At 35.9% G+C, this 22425-nt stretch overlaps 2 protein-coding genes across 3 annotated transcripts in view; one reads left to right on the top strand and one right to left on the bottom strand.

Annotated features, from left to right (window-relative positions):
* Positions 1–14402, bottom strand: part of neur (E3 ubiquitin-protein ligase neur) — a 58960-nt gene extending 44558 nt beyond the window's left edge. The window contains exon 1 of the mRNA XM_076133076.1: positions 14029–14402. Coding sequence (XP_075989191.1) covers positions 14029–14056 — 28 coding nt within the window. The 5' untranslated portion in view covers positions 14057–14402. The remainder of the gene's footprint in view (positions 1–14028) is intronic.
* Positions 14403–14918: 516 nt separating this feature from the next.
* Positions 14919–22310, top strand: LOC142985307 (uncharacterized). Of its 2 annotated transcripts, XM_076133400.1 has the most exons (10): positions 14919–15115; positions 15448–15621; positions 16214–16313; positions 17122–17244; positions 17826–17921; positions 18422–18542; positions 19027–19449; positions 20809–21111; positions 21493–21570; positions 21771–22308. In XM_076133400.1, exons 1-10 carry the CDS (start codon positions 14967–14969, stop codon positions 21800–21802), a joined length of 1599 nt encoding a protein of 532 aa, XP_075989515.1. In that variant the 5' UTR covers positions 14919–14966; the 3' UTR covers positions 21803–22308. The 2 variants fall into 2 exon arrangements, with proteins under 2 accessions (XP_075989515.1, XP_075989514.1); XM_076133399.1 differs by having other exon boundaries at positions 19027–21111; positions 21771–22310.
* Positions 22311–22425: the final 115 nt, after the last annotated feature.

Below are 22425 nucleotides of genomic sequence, written 5' to 3'. Positions count from 1 at the left end.
ATGATTCATCATTCACATACATACATCTTGTCATACAGGACCGCCGGTTACGAGTACTAAATTGTCGAACTAAACCAACATCTATGACAGCTTTCTGAGGCACATTTAGAGGTAGTTTATCTATTCAATAGCGTTTAATCTCATATAAAAACACTAGCTGACCTGCGCAACTTCGCTTGCGTCACAGAAGAGAGAATAGCTTAAATTTTTCCCCGTTTCTGTAACATTTTTTACTGGTGCTCTGCTCCTGTTGGTCGTAGCGTGATAATAAATAGCCTATAGCCTTCCTCGATAAATAAGCTATATAACACTGAAAGTTTTTTTTAAATCGGACCAGTAGTTCCTGAGATTAGCGCGTTCAAACAAACAAACAAACAAACTCTTCAGCTTTATAATATTAGTATAGATGACAGTTTGAATAGATAAACTACCGCTAAATGTGCCACAGAAACCGGACAGAAGATGTTGATTTAGTTCGACTATTTAGTAACGTAGTAGGTACCTCAGAAACAGGGGGTAAGTAGAATATATTTTTTTGCATATCAACAGCATTTGAACAAGCGCATCTGATGAAACAGATGATTGGCACAAGCGTCGTCTTCACCCAATATCCCTACATCCGGCGTCGGCGTGCGCGCGCGCATCTGTCATCAATTGTCAGTATACAATAGATACGCACCTTTATATTCACTGTTATATTTGAGTATGTAACTGTATATGATCATGTATCATATTTTAATTTACTTAATATAATAGTGATAGTCGAGTGGTATACTTGACCAGCAGTGGGACATTAATGGGTTAAATTTATTTATTATTATAATAGCGATATCCGAGTGGTATGAGTCTTCATCTTATCGTATGGTTAGTGGTCAACCTAGTGTCAAAGTTGTTCAAGCCGCCCGAGAGGCCTTTGACATGACTTAACGACTGTTATCTTAGTAGACAACAGCTGGAACCGACTTATTACGTGCCCTCCGAAGTACGGGGACGCCCAGCTCAAACACTACTATGCGGTCACCCATCTATAGAATGACCACGCCAACGGTTGCTTAACCCACAGATCGTTTACCGACCGGTGAGCGCAACTGGCAATGGGCGCCTCAAAACAGTGTATCAATAACATAAACATAACAGTGATAGCCGAGTGGTATAAGTTGGTATCTTCTACGAAAGTGGTTGCAGGTTCGAAGCCGAGGCAACACACCAATGACTTTTCCAAGTTATGTGTGTATTAGAAATATTAATCACTTGTTCTAACGATGAAGGAAAACATTGTGATGCAACCTTACATGCCTGAGAGTTCTTTAGAACAGTTCTTAAAGGTATGCGAAGTCTTCAACCCGCATTTGGTCAGCGTGGTGGATTTAAGCCGTAACTACTTATTATTCTGTGCCGTAACCCCCTCCATTACGGGAGGAGCCCCTTGCCCAGCAGTGGGACATTAATGAGTAATAAAAAAAGAAAAAGTAGGTACTCAACCACAATATTTGCAAAGTCCATCCATTGTAAGAAGTAAGCACCTACTATTTTTGGTCTACCCTAGGTCAATGGCCTTTAAATTTGACATGTAGCCAGTCAATAATGACAGCTGGTAGCAATAAACCTGTCTTAATGTCCGAGGTAGTACAATGCACAGGTGTCACCATCTGGTACACATGTGGCGAGTTTAGATATTAACCCCAAGACAAGTTACTTAAAAAAGTTAAAGAAAATGGCGTTTTTTTAGTGGTGGAAAAAAAAATGATTGATTTTTGTTTTAAAAAGACAACTAAGAATTGCACTTGTGTCGCGAGGACTTTTACAAACATACAAACAACGGACACAACGTACAACCAGACCCGAAACAATTATTTGTGGATCGCACAAATAATTGTTCCGAGTGGGAATCGAACCCACGACCTCCCGATGGTATTGGCTATTTTTTTTTGCTTACATTCGTGGCGATGCTGGCTTTATGCCTAATTCCGCCAATAACATAGTATTAAATAAAATATATCAGAAATATTTTACAGGTCTTTTTTTCGACTGCTAAGCAATGTATGTTGAAACAAAATTTTCGTGTAAGTTTCTCTACACTCGGCTATCACGGCCCAAAGCTAATAACCTTTTTTATAGCTATACCAATATTATAAAGCTGAAGAGTTTGTTTGTTTGTTTGAACGCGCTAATCTCAGGAACTACTGGTCCGATTTGAAAAATTCTTTCAGTGTCAGATAGTCCATTTATCGAGGAAGGCTATAGGCTATATATCATCACGCTACGACCAATAGAAGCAGAGTACCAGTAAAAAATGTTACAAAAACGGGGAAAATTAAGACCCATTCTCTCTTATGTGACGCAAGCGAAGTTGCGCGGGTCAGCTAGTCGGTTAAGCAAAGGTAAGAGCTACACAGTCTATGAATACATATGATTATTATATACAATTCCGTCATAAAGCACAAAGTATTAAGTTGTGCAAAATATGGCTCTAATGTCATTGAAATATGGCTGGTCATTTTAATTTGTAATCGTTTATTCCTTTTCATATTTCAGTGTGCGTTAAATGTCATCGGCTGAGTTTGGCGACAGCCATCTTCAATGAAATAGTATGACATGCCCTTTCCTCTTGTGTTAGTTACTGAAGCTAATAATCTAACATTTTTTATATCGTGGGACAAGCAAAGGTAAGATTTACACCGTCTATGAATACGTATGATACGTGTAGGAGGGTCTTTTGTTGTCTATGAATAGAACAAACTTCTCTATGGTAAAGAAATATGGCGTAATGTACGCATTATTTATTGTTTTATTTTAATGCTTGAATGAAATATTATCAGTGTAGTTGAATTATGAATATATCAAAGGATTTCTGACCTAATTTTGACATTTAAAATACTTTAGGCTTGATTGTTATGTCTTAAAAAGGTTAGGTGCGAAGTACTCGTAACCGGCGGTCCTGTATGACAACATTTTCTTTCGAGTCTAGCCTTTCTTCCAAACTATGTTGGAGACAACTCCTGCACTAAGAATTGCTCTTGTGTCGCGGAGACTTTTACAAACATACAAACAACAGACACAAAGTACAACCAAACCCAAAACAACTATTTGTAGATCGCACAAATAATTGTTCGTGTGGGAATCGAACCCACGACCTACCGACGCAATGGTAGCGGCGTGGCGACCTTAACCACTGCGTCACGGAGGCAATTGTAAATTAAGAAACGTGGTGTATTTCATACACCTCTGCTTACACGTCTTACCCCCGGTTTCTGAGGTACATTTAGCGGTAGTTTATCTATTCAATAGCGTTTAAACTCATATAAAAAAAACGCTATCGAATAGATAAACTACCGCTAAATGTACATCAGAAACCGGGGGTTAGCAAAACAGGCGTAATGTTCTGACTAAATATACGCTCTTCAACAGTTAATATCATCCACCCTTTTTAATTATCAAGAACTAGCTGACCCGCGCAACTTCGCTTGCGTCACTTAAGATAATCATAATTTTCCCCGTTTTTGTAACATTTTTCACTGTTACTCTGCTCCTGTTGGTCGTAGCGTGATGATATATAGCCTATAGCCTTCCTCGATAAATGGGCTATCTAACACTGAAAGAATTTTTCAAATCGGACCAGTAGTTCCCGAGATTAGCGCGTTCAAACAAACAAACAAACAAACAAACAAACAAACAAACTCTTCACCTTTATAATTTTAGTATAGATATTGTTTTTCAAGATGGCCGAACGACCGAATTTTTATATAACAGGTGTTTAAACACCTGATCCTTTAAAAATGTACACATACTCGTTTTACCACTTTCGTAGACCTATCTTATGACCTTTAGTTTACCTATTATTATCCTGGAGCTCGTAGCTTAGTAAACAACAGCCGCGCGGATCGATCTCTGAGGTTAAGCAACGCCGAGGTTGTTCTCTGGATGGGTGACTCCGCGTTTCGGAAGGCACGTTAAACATCATTTTCAAAGATCTTTGACAGTCGTTAACAGTAGCCATTCAGCCTTTCTGATCTTTCTCCTCCACTTCGCTCTGTCCTGGACATCGTCTTCGGAAACCTAAACACTTAATCATATCGTTTTGCAATAAAAGTATAAATAAGGTTTTTTTATAAAGGTTTTTAATCTTAAAAGGCGTCCAAGCTTGCCTTCTGTATGAGGTCATTAACCTCTGTCCCACTGCTGGGCTCCTATTGTAAGAGGGTGTGTAGGCCAGGTGTTTTCAGTAGGCTTGGTAAATGAATTAAGTCGGTATAATATTAGGTCGGGGAAAAAGTCTTTTCGCATTATAGTATGTATGAACTTGTAATAAAATCTCTTTGGCTTCAAGAATCACAAATGAGTACACGGTTCATTAGGTTTCTTTCAGTGAGCTCGCGAGGTACCCAAATATCGAGCTTTTTTGTGTAGAGAAAAGATTTTATTACAAGTTCATACATACTATAATGCGAAAAGACTTTTTCCCCGACCTAATATTATAAATGCGAAAGTAACTCTGTCTGTCTGTTACTCAATCACGCCTAAACTACTGAACCAATTTGCATGAAATTTGGTATGGAGATATTTTGATACCCGAGAAAGGACATAGGCTACTTTTTACCTCGGAAAAAAAATTCAAACAATTTTAAAGAAAATTCAGGTGGCGGTCGAAGTCGCGGGTAAATGCTAGTTATTATGTATAAAAATAAGGAATATTTTTCTTTATTCTTTCACCTATACCTACATATATTGAATTTTCAACTTTGTTGTATAGTAATAAGGTGTAATTTCATTTGAAATGTTCTCAGGTACATGCTCCTAGCAGCTGGCTTGTTTAGTAGCTTTTGTTTAGTATCTTAATTGGTATAAATATCATGAGTACGAGTTGCGGTTAAAAATAGGTTAAGGAAATTTGTCGAGGACGGGTTTTGGATGGGTGACCGTAAATAACCCTTAAAATAACATGAATCTTTAGTATGGATGTTTCCAGAGTTATAATAGTATTAATGAAATTCAGACTACTGTCCATAGATTTACTATATAATAATGAATGAATAAATAAATATAATTGGACAACTCACATACGGTCATCTGATTACAAGCTAAGCAGAGCTTGTACTGTAACCAAATAACTGATAAACATACTTATATACTTCTAAAATACATACTTTTTAATATAAATTAACAACCATAATGTCATTTTAGCCGATACTGAACCAAGCCAGTTTTATTGAAACCAAACAGTACCTCGATTGTCTACTACTATCGACTACCGACAACCGGCTAGCTATCGAAATTTTGACATTTAGAATGTACTGCCAAAAATGTTTCCTACGACACCCGCCAGAGGCGCTGTTCAGATTTTCATACAAAATTTCTCGATGACAGTTCGGTTGTCGGTTGTCGATAATAGTAGAGAATCGAGGCACTGTGTTGTAGGTGGCCAGTTTTACTAAAACCAAACTGTGTAGTAGTTAGTTTACAGTGTGTTGTGTACAATACACAGATACAGTCTGTATTACATCACTCCCATAGTGCGTGTGACCAACACCACCAGTGAGAGCTCACGAGCAGCACCATAGGCGACACGTGCTCTCCGAGGCACGGAGATCTATGATTTCAACTCTAACACCCGTATTTATGACGCATACTTATAGTCCACAATAAAGATGATTTGATTTAATTTCATTCCCTAACTCTGGATTCTCACGGCGAATGTACGGACAGAAATTTTCGGGAAAAATATTTGGTCCAACATTGGATTCGAACCCGAGACCTCATGTGCGTACATTACTGATTACGCCACAGAGAAATCAAAAATCAAAATCAAATCATTTACTCATTTAGGTCAAATATTGACACTTACAATAGTCGTTAAAATTACTGAATCTACCACTAGCTCGGAAAGGGGGTAGAGCCTTATGAGAAGAGCTAGCAGGAAACTCACACACACTCTTTTTAGAGAGTTTAACAATAAAGAAATAGTGATAAAAGTAATGACAACAAATCACAGCTGACTTGTAAAGCAAGGTACAAATCAGCTGATTTCAAAAGACCTGTCTCAGGTAGAGCATCCTTTAAGAAAGTACAAAAAAAATACTATTGTCAATTGTACAATAATTCGCATTTGAAAGTCATTAGACATTTTTTTCTCTCTTTTTAGGATTCCGTACCGAATGGGTAAAACGGGACCCTATTACTAAGCCTCCGCTGTCTGTCTGTCTGTCACCATAAACCGTGATAGCTAGGAAACTGAAGCTTTCACAAATTATGTATTACCGTTGCCGCTATAACAATAAATATTAAAAATTCAATTATAAGTACGGAACTCTCCGTGCGTAAGTCCGACTCGCACTTGGCCGCTTTTTTGTGTTTAATGGCAACTCTCGCACTAAGAATTGCTCTTGTGTCGCGGGGACTTTTACAAACATACAAACAATGGACACAAAGTACAACCAGACATGAAACACCTATTAGTGGATCGCACAAAAATTTGTTCCGTGGAGGAATCGAACCCACGACCTCTCGACGCGCTGATAATGGCGTGGCGACCAAATTAACTACTAACCCCGGTTTCTGAGGTACATTAGATTCATTATTATTACATAGATAAACTACCGATAAATATACTCAGAAACCGGGGGATATGATATGTGATAGTGATCTATCAACACACAGCACAAACTACTGGACGGATCGAGCTGAAATTTGGCATGCAGCTAGATGTTATGACGTAGACATCCGCTAACGCCCCCAAGGGGATAAAATAGGGAATGAAAATTAGTATGAAAATTATGTCTTAAGTCACTAACCACGCGGACTGATTCGCGGGCAAAAGCTTGTTCATAGAATAATTTGACTACTGAGCAAGACTGACAATGAAGATTTTTTTCTAACATCTTATGCAACGGATGTCTACCTGAGATTTAAAAGGACCCTGAGAACGAAATCAGCTGACAGTCTCTTTATATCAGCTGAGTTTTGTTGCTATTACTTAGAGCTTCACGCCTATTTGTTATAAAGGTATAGGTAGATCTGTTGGCCTCTAAAGTACGATTTCTTCTTCGTATATATTAGGTCGGGGAAAAAGTCTTTTCGCATTATAGTATGTATGAACTTGTAATAAAATCTTTTCTCTACACAAAAGATCGATATTTGGGTACCTCACGAGCTCACTGAAAGAAACCTAATTAACTGTGTACTCATTTGTGATTCTTGAAGCCAAAGAGATTTTATTACAAGTTCATACAGACTATAATGCGAAAAGACCTTTTCCCCGACCTAATACTTATAGCTAAAGTTCAGCTAGGTCTTAAATCCAGGACCGCCCCACTGCTGGGCCACCTCCCAAATGACGATGAATCCAAATCCAAAATGAATTACTGAAACAACAAGGAAAATCTTTTGGAACTCGCTATCTATCTAAATAACTCAAAGGTGACAGCCCAAACCACTGGACGGATCGAGCTGAAATTTGGCATGCAGGTAGATGTTATTATGACGCAGGCATCCGCAAAGTAAGGATTTCGATCAATTCTACCTCTAAGGGGATAAATTAGGGGATGAAAGTTTGTATGAAAATTCTGTCCTAATTCACAAACCACGCGGACGAAGTCGTGGGTAAAAGCTAGTCATTAATATAATTCATCATAATTTGTTACAGAGGCAAAATGACAACGTCATTTTTTCTACTTTCTAATGCAAAAGGCGCTACCTGAGACTCTGATCTTTACAAATCAGCTGATAGGAGTGTCTCTATAGAAATCAGCTGTGATTTGTTGCCATTATCCTTTCTTGTTATGCAAGTAACGCTGTCTGTTTGGAGTTAAAGATATCTATAATACTTTTTGCATGCAAAGTCCCCAACCCGCACTTGGTTATCGTGGTGGACTCAAGGCCTAACCCCGCTCTCGATCGGGAGGAGACCCTTTTCCAGCAGTGGGACAGTAATGGGCTAAAAAAAAATCTAACAACTTAGTAGAGAGTGTTGTATGCGCAGTTCGCGGCTGGCGGTATACAACATACAGAATGTATAACATCAGTGACTCGACTTATACAGCTGACGGTGACCTGTTTCATACAGATACTTTATTTTGGAAATACACTGAATTATTTGTTTTAATCTAGATAAATCGTTTATGCTAAGGCTCCCTACAAAGTTGTGATACCAGGCCTAAGTTTCATATTCCGATTAACTAAAGACTCACCCCCGGTTTCTAAGTACATTTAGCGGTTGTTTATCTATTCAAAAGCGTTTTTTTTTTGTATGAGTTTTAACGCTATTGAATAGATAAACTGTCGCTAAATGTACCTCAGAAACCGGGGATTAGACCAGCTGACTAACAATAACATCAGCTGATTTGTATAAAATAACCATTTATTATATCTTTGTATGCAGGTAGCCATTGCACAATTGCGGTTTAGAAAAAATGCACAATGAACGTACCCGAAGTAATTTAAAACGATGAAAAAATAATGCGATTCTTGCTGTGTTAGATGTACGAAACGACTGAGGCTCCGTGCCTCGGAGAGCACGTAAAGCCGTCGGTCCTGCGCCTGACCTCTCTCTGGTCGTGTGTACCGTCACACCGGACTATGAGAGTAAAGGAATAGAGAGTGTTCCTGTGTATTGTGCATACACTTGGACAATCTCTTGAAGGTAAACTATAATTGTACGAAAAAAACACGTTTATTATTATGGGAACCCCTCTTAATCTCAGCCTAGCCTTTTTTCCAAACTATGTTGGAGTCGGCTTCCAGTCTCACCGGATGCAGCTGAATACCAGTGTTTTACACGGAGCGACTGTCTATCTGACCTCCACAACACAGTTACCTGGATTATAACACGATACTAAGTAAGACTGCTTGTCAGACTTACAAGCTTCTGGCTACTGTTAACGACTGTCAAAGATCTTTGAAAATGATAGCCGGGACACACAATTTCTCGTGCCTTCAGACTTATTCGTGAATTGTATTTTATTTTAATTTCTAATTACCTCAATACCTATTACCTAACATGTAATATTTGATACTTAAATATAATCATAGAACTTCTTATCGTATGGTTAGTGGTCAACCTAGTGTCAAAGTTGTTCAAGCCGCCTGAAGGCCTTTGACGTGATATAGAACTAAAGCATGGTAAATAGTTTTTTACCTCAGGTAAGTATTCCTTCACCGTTAAATTGAATGACAATGTTGAACAAAGCCACCCATCAGCTGATAGCAATAGAAAGTCAGGTAACATTGTACTAGGAGACAGTATTATTGTTATGGGAATCAGCTGATTCATAATAATAAAGTTGTGAGCGTGCATTAATGTAGAGTTTTTGCATACATACATAATATCACGTCTTATTCCCATAGTGGTACCTATGTAGAGATCAAAGAACGTCACTTGGTACGATCCTTACAAACTTCCCTTGCCTCATTCACATACATACATCTTCGGATGGATTTTTAAATAAGCCTTTTTCTATTATTTATTTATTTACTTCATTGACAAAAGTTGTATAAAGTTGTGTTTTTCTTTTCTTATGCATAAGCGGCTAGACTAATTCGGATGGATTTCAAGCTGGCTAAAATCTGAGCATTTGATTAAGATGTAAAAGTATGTTGTCTCTGGCGCATCGGTAGTTTATGCGACTGCCGTACAGAGGTACCGGGTACGAATCTTGAGTCAGGCCAAAAATTTGATATAGTCTTTTTCTGGTGGTGTTCGTCACACGCACTATGAGAGTGATGTAATACAGAGTGTGTCTGTGTATTGTACACAACACACTGTAAACTAACTACAACACAGTTGACTGGTTTCTATGAATAAAACTGGGTACACAGATAGTTTATAACCTTAATTAACACGTAGGATACTTTTTACCCCGGAAAATCTTTTGATGCAGTCAAAATCGCGGGTAGAATCTAGTATTCTCTAGTATAAATATTTCTTGAAGGAATATTCCTTCAAGAAATATTTACAGGTAAAGAATAAGGTTCTTACATTTCCTCCAAAGCAACTCCCACTTGGCAATGTTAATAGATTTTTTTATGTTGCAACACAAAGAGTATTTTTTCTAGCAACATTGACGCAACGTTACCTGTATTGAACAATCAGCTGATCGTTTATTAAAATCAGGTGATTTCGTTGCTTTGAACAGATTTAGAAGGTTCCGCATGTTCTTTGTTCGTTCTTAAGTTGCCAAACTCCGACACTGCCAACCGTTTCAGCAGCCGGACACTACTATCAACCACAGCGCAGAGAAAAAGGTATTTTTTATTAACCCACTGTTGGGCAATGGTCTCCTCCTGAACGAGGGAGGGGTTAGGCTTTGAGTCTACCACGCTGGCCAAGTGCAATTTGGAGACAATTATTACCTATTTACTTTATTTCAATCAAAACCATTTTATTTAGAAAAAGCATTAAATACTGAACCCTAACTACTAAAGTACTTCAAAATTTAGCAACAACCAAAAATTACTTCTTATTGCATTAAAGACCAAATTCCTATATAAGCCTATGCAAGTACTTCAAAATTTTATCAACAAACGAAAATGACTTCTAACTTTGAAGGTATAAAGTCGAAATTTCTACAATTTTTTATGAAGTCCATTTTGCAATTGGCACAATGGACACATCTTGCACGTGCGTTAAACGGAATCGAAAAAAAAAGCACACAGGTATTCGAAATTCAAACTACCAGCTGACAGTCAGCTGGTTGAAATATTTCATTGAAAAATCAACCTTAGAACTAAAATGTTAAGGTTTATTTTCAAATGTATTATACTACAGACATTGTTCTACAATTTGAGAACCGATTGCTTTTTGTAGACTTGTTCAAACAATTATAATAATATTTCAGTCAATTTAAACAAAAATTTTAATGAATAATATACTAAAATGTTCCTTATTAATCGGTCTTTCTATTGATGCCAATTTTATAAAAATCCGTTCAACACTTTTCGAGTAAATTGCGAACAAACATGGTGACTTTGTTTGTCACGTAATAATAAATAAATAGAAATTTAAGGGCAAAACAGATCTATCTTTCTAACCCCCGGTTTCTGAGGTACATTTAGCGGTAGTTTATCTATTCAATAGCGTTATTTTTATGGGAGTTTAAACACTATTGAATAGATAAACTAGGTAGGTACCACTAACCCCTGGTTTCTAAGGTGCATTTAGCGGTAGTTTATCTATTCAATAGCATTGAAACTCATATAAAAAAAACGCTATTGAATAGATAAACTACCGCTTAATGTATTTCAGAAACCGGGGGTCAATGTAGCTAAAAAACCGGTATTAGTGTACCTGAGTACGAAAGTTAAATAGCTGTGAAATGAAAAAATGCAATTCTTATCATAATTAAAAGTAGAGTAACTGAACCCATAACTATCCCACAGCTGGGCAAGGGTCATCTCGTATTGACAGAATTGCAGCTTGGGCACTGCATTCCTTCAAGAACTGTTTAAATAATTCAGGCATGTCGGGTATCCTCACGAAGTTTTAAGTCAATAGATAATACATTTCTATAATACGTTAATTAACTTCGAAATATCATCGGTCGAACTTTCGATCTGCTATAAATATTAAGAACAACGCCACCTACCGGCATGCACCAGAACTATCAACGATTGCAAGATGACGTTTTGAAATCTTAAAACGCGCGTATTCGTATTAGAAAAAGAAATAATTTTAATACATACATGAAATCACGCCTCTACCCTAAAAACTTATTATAATCATATTGCGATGAATAATCTATATATAAAACTATTACTGACATTTAGAACATTTTTTTTGTTTGATATCTGAATTTAATGCTCTGAAATCATGTTACGACTTACGGGAGAAGAGAAATCACCACAGGATAGTTCTCTATATACTTTTTAACCAATATACCTACATATAATGTGTGAATTAATAATAATATTTTATTTTGATGAACAAACTCCCTAAACTCTTTACCTAGTTTGGAATTTGCTCACTTAAGTATTTTTTACACTACACCACGTAAATGAAATAATGTAATCCATACTAATATTATAAATGCGAAAGTAGCTCTGTCTGTCTTTTACTCAATCACGCCTAAACTACTGAACCAATTTGCATGAAATTTGGTATGGAGATATTTTGATACCCGAGAAAAGGACATAGGCTACTTTTTACCCCGGGAAAATGTCCCAAGGGAAAATGGCGGACGAAATCGCGGGTAAAAGCTAGTAAATAAATAAGAATTGCCCTTGTGTCGCAGGGACTTTTACAAACATACAAACAACGGACACAAAGTACAACCAGACCCGAAACAATCATTTGTGGATCATATAAATAATTGTTCCTTGTGGGAATTGAACCCACGACCTCCCGTCACAGTGGTATTGGCGTGGCGACCTAAACCACTGCGCCACGGAGGCAGTCAAAAAAGCTCTTTTCAGATTTAATATTTCTCTAGTCATTATCTTTTTTATCATTTATGTAAAATTCCCACGGAAACACATATTGTTTCTATGGAGGTCATTATATTAAAATATGTGGGACATCCTGTGCAGATATACATAAGTAGATAATAATATGAACTTGCTAAAATAAATTACACTTATTTGCTTGCAATCATGGCCAGCCTAACATGTAACCAGATTGTAAAACTTTTGGAAATTGAAAAGAGTGGCCGTGAGTTTCTTGCTAGCTCTTCTCATAATGCTCTACCCCCTTTCCGAGTTGTGATAGATTCAGTAATTGTAACGACTATCATAAGAGTCAATATTTGACCTAAATGAAGAAAAAAAATTGATTTTGCACAGAACATCAAGCATTCCAAGGCAGTACCACAAAGTAGTTGAACAAAGCATGGATACATAAATTCCAGTAACAAGTTACATATTCATAATAATGATTAACTTTGTTAACTAAAAAGGCACACTTGCAGTAAAAATGTAATACTTTTTAGCGATCCTATCCATAAAAAGAATTGGCAAAATAAGTAAGGGCTTAGACAGACTGAATACAATATGAAACATTCTTTCAATCTATTTAACTTGTATTAGAAAATTTGGTTCTCTAATATACACTGACTAATGCCTGGTTTCTGAGCAACATTTAGCAGTAGTTCATCTATTTAAGTGTTTAAGCTTAAACAAAAATGGCAGTTTGAATAAATAGACTACTATGCAGCCAAAATTGTGACTCTAGTTACTGCTACTATTAATCACTTGTAACGGATCCTGAAACCCATCCAAGGTGTCCCTAAGTTTGGCTGTAAATTTATCTATATAAGTATGTATTTACAAGTATATGAGTATGTTTATCAGTTGTCTGGTTACAGTACAAGCTCTGCTTAGTTTGGAACCACTAGACTGAGTGTATTGTTATATTTAGGTAAGCATGTGGAAAGGGTAGGACTTTGAATGTGAAAATATAGGTTTTTGTCCAAAACATATATTATATTTAGGTAGTAAAGGTAAGTAAAGTGTTGTCTTTGAATTTGAAAACAAAGTTCTTTGATATGATTTTCAGAAAATCATAATTATGAATTATAGTGTGCATGTTTTAAATAAACAAATCTAGGTATAGTATTACTTCTTATGTACAGTTAAGAGGTCAATAGTCTATTCTATAAGTAAACAGACTGAAAATATATAAGACTGTCTTCACAAGAGTGGTGGTTGTAAAAAATATGACAAAAAAGTGTTTTTATATTTGTTATAGAACTTCTAATGTATTTAGAAGGTAATATAAGTAATTTTTGATATACTTTTTATAAAGATATGCTGAAAAATTTACGAAATGTAATGATTTTCATATAAAAGTGGATTCATATTGGAAAATTTTGTTTACATTTTATTTTTTTAATTACAGATTCTTAACGAGATTTGTAACAAAGGAAATAGTTAATTCAGCCAGAGCTTATTATGCTAATTACACATGACTAAGGAAACGCAATGTTGAGCCTATACAACACACCTAGAAAAGAGGTTATATCCAGCGAGAATCTTTTTTATTCCAATTAGATCCCAATTAGAACATTTTAACGCGTATACAGAATACAAATTAACATCACTTACCCGGCACTGTGCTCCCATTCTGACCCATTTCTCGTTATTTCACACACACTTGCTTATGCACCAAATTTCACCGATTACACCAATATTTATACTATATTAACGCCCTTTTAACACATTTAGGGACTCTAAATATCTCACAACACACACAAACTTGACCTATGAACTACTTCTGATCATGTTTACAAATTTTATTTAATTATTACGATTGTTATTATTCCGCATGAAACTAATTATTTGTGATAAAATTCGCATAACTTATGGCCTAAATTCTTTTTAACTATCTTATGTTGTTATGTAATTAATATTGCACGTGATAATAAAACTATATTACAATTAATTAAAATAATTTCAAAGTATTATCATTCATCATTACAATTCACTGTTACACTTTGACATGTATCGTGCGATAAAAATTACGTTTCGGATATATGCAAATAAATTTTGCAGTAACAGTAAAATCGCCTTTAACAGTTATATAACAGGGTAAAAAATAATTTTCATGTGTGTAATTCCAAATCATCTATTTAAAATATACTTAAAATGCTAATAATATTTATCAAATCGTATTCAACATTAAATAACGTGTGGAATATGTTAAAAGTTTTGCGTGTATCCAAAAATATCAAGTGTCATATTTTAAGCCACGTGCACACCATCAATATGCCGTCAGCTGTAACTACGGTTTCTGAACACGTTTATTGATTTAAATATTTGCAGTAGTAAAATTGATAGAAAATAGAAAACTAAGATTTTTTTCCGGTTATTAATGTTTGTAATAGGATACAGAAGATTAATGAATGATGAAAAGAAAGGAATTAACATTCGAATGGTAAAAATTAGCAAGAAACCTAGCAACACTAATCAACTGTCAAACAATACGAGACGCGTTTGATTTAAAAAACTTCGTTATTTGTTGTTTTCAAACAGAAACTTTGAAAATGTCGAATATTAATCCAAATAATGAGAAAAAGAAGGCTCTACTAGCCTTCAAAGAGAAGATATTAGAAGAAATACAGTATTATGAGAAGAGTATTGATGATTTTCGCGCCAATCATAAGAATAACAGCTATTACGATGATGGAGACAGGTATTTTTTTTAATGTTTTTTTATAAATTGAACATTGTCTGTATTATATATTTATCAGATAATGTAGTTTAATATGTCCTATTGCTTCCTAAGAAACTAAAATGACTCTGTAATGATATTATTTTAACAAATTTCACATCTTTAACTTTGTGTTAATTTTCTTGCGCTGACAAAGTTTACGTTTTTAAATAATATTACAACAATAGTACTATAACTTCAAGGCAAAGTATGAAACAAGTTAATTAGTTATTCACGTATTTACAAAAACCTAGCTCGTTTTTACTCAATAGTGTATAATGCTGTTAATAATGAAATAAACCTCTTTATCACAGCTCAGAATCCGAGGACGACTTCCCGAACACAATCAACATTGGCCCGGACGTCTCTCAACTGAAGCTACAACAGAGCATGTTGCAGACATGTCTGCAAGCGACGCAGGAGTTGACCAGTCTTACGGTGCTGCAGTCTGAGATTAACGTGCTGGTTGAAGACCCTAAGTTAGAGAAGTAAGTACTGTTTAACCCTTTGACCGCCACAGTTGGCTGTACTCAACAAATCAGAATGTGCTCACGATGCTATATTTTTGTCGACATTTGCCGACGAAAGCGTTAATAGAGAAGCCAAGGGTCTTCTCTTGAATCAGGGAGGATTAGGCTTTGAATCAACAAAGCTGGCCAAGTTGGAGTTGGGGACTTTGCATAAGTTCAAGAACTGTTCACAAGAACTCTCAGGCAAGCAAGGTGGCATCACAATGTTTTCCATCACCGTAGGAACAATAATTGATGATTGTGTCTATTACACACAACTAATGTTGAAAAGTAATAGGTGTGTTGCCTCAAGCATGCACCCTCTATCACTTGCATGGCTCTAAATTATGTGCAATTTTACTGACCATCTAGGAGGTCTTTCAGTGTTAAAGTCAGCCTAAATCAAAACACGCACTCTTTTAAAGAGCTAATGAAAATTTTACTTTATTTTCTGCAAGCAACAGCTCTTGAAAAGTCTATGTCGAGTAGCATCTCAACTTTAATTGACCCTTATAAGTGAACATTGTTTTTATGAAACAAACCTAGATATAATCTATTATTTTGTTTACAGGGAGCAACCAGTCACAGAGACAGGCACATGGAAGGAGGTGACAGCAGAATGCAGAGTAGACCTCGTACCATTCACTATCACATTCTACATGCATACTCCTGTAAGTTCTCATCTAATATATCCTTTTTTTTCATTAACCTATTGTAGTCTCTATCTAATCTATCTAATCAGCCCGTATCCACCCACTGTTGAGTATAGGCCTCCCCCTCAGCACGCCACTTTATACGGTCCTCCGCTTGTCTCATCCATTTCGGCCCTACACATTTAACAATGTCGTCCAACCATCTAGTTGCAGGCCTTCCTTGAGACCTTCGCCCATTCCATGGCCGCCATTCAGTGATTGCTTTGGTCCACCTTCCGTCTTCACGTCTAGCCAAATGTCCTGCCCATTGCCACTTAAGTTTGGTTATCCGCGTGCCCACATCTACGACTTTAGTTCTACGGCGTATTTCGACGTTTGACGTTCGTTGTATTGTAGTCTCACTGCTGGGCAAGTGTCTTCTCCCAAAAAGTGGGAGGGGAGAACACAAACAGCTGATAGTCTCTTTACTAATCAGCTAAGTTTTTGTTGCTATTACCAATATCTTCACGCCTGTTTGTTATAAAAGGAATAAGTAGATATGTTGGCCTCTAAAGTACGACCTTAGTTCTTTTTCGTATATATTTATAACTTAGGCTCAGCTAGGACTTAAATTCAGGACCGTCCCACTGCTGGGCCTCCTTCCAAATGACGAAGGGTTTAGGCCTTAAGTCTACCCCACTAAGTGAGTGTTGGGGTCTTTGCATGCTAATAAATGTATTAAGCAGAGGTTGTGGGTTCTCTAAAGTAATTATTTATCAGAATATATTTCTGGTACAAGTAGGCATTTGTTACTGTACATTTCAGCAATTTATTTTAATTCTTTCAGGATCGTAAATTTGGACCGATATCGTACCGTGGTCTTCAAGTGTCACTTATCAAGTCATCCCACGAGATAGAGCTGAACAAATCTGTGCTACATACTCTGAAGAAACCTAGTGATGCTGTGGAAGTAAGTATTATTGTTATACAAGGTTCCGCCCGCGACTTCGTCCGCGGTTTGCCGGGAGTAAAAAGTTACCTATGTGTTGATATAATATTGACTACCTCTTAGTACAGTAGTGAATATGACTACCAAGCACATGTTTCAAGTTCGAGTAACGAGTCGGGCCAAAACGTCTTTGCTAATAGTATACGGGAGTTAATGCGAACACGCGTTTTACTTTGAAATGCCTAACGTTTCAGCGCAGGTTGCGCTCGCCGTGGTCGCAGGCTGACTGACTGACTAAATTTGTGTTAAGAGTTTCTCAGAAAGTTGTAGACCTCCGTGCCTTTGAAAGCACGTGTCGTCTACCATTGAGTTTTTATAAACTGTTAGACCTATTTTGATGAAATTTGTCTTGAAAATAATAAGTGTCGTATATAGTTAAACAAAAAATATGTCTTAAAAAATGTATTATCACTTAGTACATTCTGAATTTGATTAGCAATTTTCGGGTTTACAGTAAAAATCATTGCAGATTTCAGTGACAATTTATTGCTGTAAATATTTCATAATATTATTTCTTAATATATTACAATGTTTGTACTTAGGTTGTACGCAGCTATGCCACAGCGTATCGTTCCCGGCGTACAACACTCGCACGTCTCGCTAACAAATATGGGACCACACTGTTTATGGAACCTCACGTAAGTTAATTATATTATGTTATTTAAGCATATCTGCACGAGGAGCTCGTGGCTTAGTTAACAACAGCCGCGCAGATCGATCTCTGAAGTTAAGCTACGCTTGCCGAGGTTGTTCTGCAGATGGGTGACCAGCTTATACATATTGAGTTCCTCCGTGTTACGGAAGGCACGTTAAATTGTGGTTCCCGGCTGTAATTTTCAAAGATCTTTGACAGTCGTTAACAGTAGTCAGAAGCTTGAAATTCTGACAACCAGTCTTACTTAGTATCGTGTTATAACCCAGGTAACTGTGTTGTGGAGGTCAGATAGACAGTCGCTGCATGTAAAATACTGGTATTCAGCTGCATCCGGTGAGACTGGAAGCCGACTCCAACATAGTTGGAAGAAAGGCTAGACTGTTAAAAACTGAATATTTTTTTTCTGAATTGCTGAAGTTTCAGCAATTTAGTATTAGCAGTACAAACCGTGATAGTTAATAAATTTGGATTCTTTTCTTTCAGCCTGAAGGTGGTTTTATATTAAAATGCGCTAATTTGCTGGAGATATCGTGGCGGCTAGAGAACAAATGGTCTCCCGTCGCGCCCTTCCATCATAAGATGAAGTTTGACTTAGAATATATGGGTAAGTACTACACATCTAACCTTATTTCAAGCTATAAGCAGTTGCGCTCACCGGTCGGTAAACGATCTGTGGGTTAAGCAACACTTGGCGCGGTCACTCCATAGATGGGTGACCGCATAGTGGTATTTGAGCTGGGCGTCTCCGTGCTTCGGAGGGCACGTAAAAAGTCGGTCCTGGTTGTTGTCTACTAAGATGACAGTCGTTAAGCTACATCTAAGGCTTCTCGGCCGGTTTGAACAACTTTGACACTAGGTTGACCACTAACCATACGATGAAACCAGCCGATTGTATATAACTGCAGACTGCAGAATATTAGTTTAGCAAGTCTTACATAGATGTAGGTGCAGTGTTTCAGCTGAGAGTCTCCGTGATACAAGTCACCGTTGTTGTTTATAACAACAGTTCACCACAAACGTACCACTTTGACACTAAGTTGACCACTAACCATACGATAAATAACTAATATCTTATTTTTTATTTTCAGATGAATCCTACATAAAGATAATAACAGGAGCTCATAAGCAACTTTTAGATCCTTCCATACAGACAGACGAACGTACTCTACTTCTATCGAAAATTATTACCACCTGTCTTCAAGCCAGAGGCCCGGTCGACTCTGAGTCAGACTTAGAATCCAGACAGACTGAAATCCAGGCCGAAACACAGGCTGAAATAGCTAAAGACAGCGAAGTAATGGCCCCACCCAAAAGTCTGCCTAAGAAAACGAAAAAGCTGGCCCAGAAACGATCAGTTGATGTTGAGAATAGTGTTAAAGCTAAGAAAAGTAAAATTGATAGTAGTGAGAAAGAAAATAATGAATTAAATAATGATTTTGAAGCTGAAAGTAATAAAAAAATTAAAAATGTTAGTGAAAAAAAAAATTCGGACCCAAAAATGAATGAGGAAGGTAAGGTTAATAAAAAAACTAAAATTACTGAAAAAACCGATTTAAAATCTAAAAATAATGATTTAATTAATAATGTTGATAAAAATATCAATTCTAATATACCTAAGAAAAGGAAAATTGATGATCATTTACAGAATGAACAACAAAATATTATAAATGCGAAATTATCTAAAAAATCAAAAAGTAATGAGGAAATTAAGAGAAATGTTGAAACAGTAACGAAAAAGGCTAAAAGTAGTGATAATATAAAACTCAAAAATAAAGAAAATAATACTAATTTAATTAAAAATACAGAAATTATTCACAAAAAAGTAAAAAACATCGAAAATGGTGTTTTAAATCAAAATAAAGACATTGTTTCAGAGAAAAATGCAAAAACTGATAAAGTTACGAAAAAGACGATTACTAATAATATAGAAAGTATTAATAATGATAACATTACTAATATAAAAGAACCTTTAATTAAAAAATCTAAGAAAAATAACGAAAATATTCCAGAATCAACTACAAACAGACATACAAGTAATAATAATACTAATATAAATACATTAACTAAACAATCTATTAAAAACACTGAAAAAGACCCAAAAAATGTTACAAACAACAAAAAAGTTAAGAAAACTACTGAAAAAGTTCCTGAAATTTCTAATAATGTTGATAAAGAAATTAAAAATACTGATTTAAACGAACCTGTAGCTAAAAAGAGTAAGAAAATTGTCGAAAATAATAAAATAACTAATAAAGAAATAAATAACACAGAAATAGCCAAAAATACTGAAAATGTTATTTCAAAAAATAACTTTATAGAAAAACAAAATTTAGTTTCGAAATCACAAAACAATAAAAATACCGAGAATTCAACTGAAAAACTGAAAAATGGTTCTAAAAAATCAAAATTAAGTACTAAAGTTACAGAACCTGAAAATTTACTGAAAGATAATAATGAAACTGTGAAAAAACCTGAAATAATAAAAAAAGTTGATCGCAAAATCAAAATGTCAATTGCCAATGATAAAAAATTCGATTTAATGACTAAAAAAGTGGCTAGTCTTGAAAATGCTGGCAACACTAAAGCTAAAACTGTTGAAAAGAATGTTGCTACATCAAAAAATTCAATTGAAAACAGACAATCTAATAATGATGAAATTAACACTAATACTAAAACTAAAAATACTGAAAAAGCTATTACTAATACTAAAAATAAAGAAATGAAACAAAAATCCACTGAAATTAGTCAAAAACCTCCTGAAACAGCCAAATCTAAGACCACTGGGAATACTGAAACAATGAAAAAAGTTACTGAAAAAAATGCCATTATAAAAAGTAAAGACAGAATCACTAATATCAACAAAGTTTCAGAGAAAATTGTTAAAGACAAACCAACAGTGAACAAAGTTGCCAGTAATGAAATATTAAAAAAAGATAACATTAAAAAAATAACTAAATTAACTACTCAATCTGTAAGAAATATGAATCATAGGTCTCCGAAAAATTTACTAAAAGCTCAAAATCCGCACAAGATTGGCAACACTAAGAGTAACACTAAGATGTTTGCTGGCAACACCGAGAAGGAAAATGGAGGGAAAATCTCGAAAATTCCACAGAAAAAAATGTCGCCGGGCAGTGATCATTTGAAAATGAATATTTTGAGAATAAGTCCAAGTAAGTATTTAATAAGCTCATAGCCAGTTGCGCTCACCGGTCGGTAAACGATCTGTGGGTAAGCAACCTTTGACGCGGTCATTCTATAGATGGGTGACCGCATAGTGGTATTTGAACTGATCGTCTCCGTGCTTCAGAGAGCACGTAAAAAGTTGGTCCCGGTTGTTGTTAATTAAGATAACAGTCGTTAAGCCATGTCAAGGCCTTGAGTCTACCACGCTGGCCAAGTGCGGGTTTGGGGACTTTGCATACCTTCAAGAACAGCTGTGCTAAAGATCTCTCAGGCATGCAAGGTTGCATCACGATGTTTTCCTTCACCGTTCCTTATGAAACACGACCTACCGACGGGATATGAAAACATAATATATTTTCTTTTCACAGGAAGCCTGCCTTCAAATTTCGTAAGGACATCACAAGGATCTAGCACGAAAAATATGGCGAAGAATACTAATATACCTAGTAAGTAATTATGCGGCTGGTAGAGTATACGACTGCCGCGCAAGAGGTCTTGGGTTCGAATCCTGGGTCGGGCTAAAAAGTATTTTCGCGGCGCGCGCTCTTTCCTTTGTTGTTTCACGCGCGAAAGAGCGTGTGTGTAACACCTATTGTCGTATTTTCAATATTACTTTTAATAATAATTGTATTTATTTTTGTTGCAGGATTATTGAAGAAACCAGTGCCTAAAAGTTAATTTAATGAATAATTTTTACTAATTATGAATTATGTTGATCATTATTAACTATGTTTATAAATAAATAATTGATTATGTAGTGTAGGAATATTATTTTATTTATAACCATACATCATAGGTCTTTGGTACAGTCAGCTCCGAAAGTAGCTGATCATACTCAATCTTTGAAACCCTATATACTGAAGTGTGCATATATTCCATGGAAAAAACATTTGCCATTGAAATGTTTAATTCTAACTCATTCTACCTGATTTTGTTGTGCTACCTTTGGAGCTGACTGTACCTACCCCTAAATAAAAATGGTATAATTTTTCTTGCCCAAGAAACTGACTCGAATCCCGAGGTCTCTGCCTGCCATCATTGAACAAAAAGCGTTATTATATGTATTTATGAATATATAAATTTAATAATACCATGAATTTTGTTAAAATATTGTACTTTGTGTCCGTTGTTTGTATGTTTGTAAGTCTCCGCGACGCAAAGGCAATTCTTACCCCCGGTTTCTGAGGTACATTTAGCGGCAGTTTATCTATTCAAACTGTCATGTTTATATGAATTTAAACGTTATTTAATAGATAAACTACCGCTAAATGCACCTCAGAAACCGGGGTTAGTGCGAAAGG

The sequence above is a fragment of the Anticarsia gemmatalis genome, chromosome 29 (assembly GCF_050436995.1).
Source record: "Anticarsia gemmatalis isolate Benzon Research Colony breed Stoneville strain chromosome 29, ilAntGemm2 primary, whole genome shotgun sequence".
Taxonomy (NCBI): Eukaryota; Metazoa; Arthropoda; class Insecta; order Lepidoptera; family Erebidae; genus Anticarsia; species Anticarsia gemmatalis.
The sequence above is the reverse complement of the archived record's forward strand: the minus strand, read 5'-3'. Positions and strand labels throughout refer to the sequence as shown.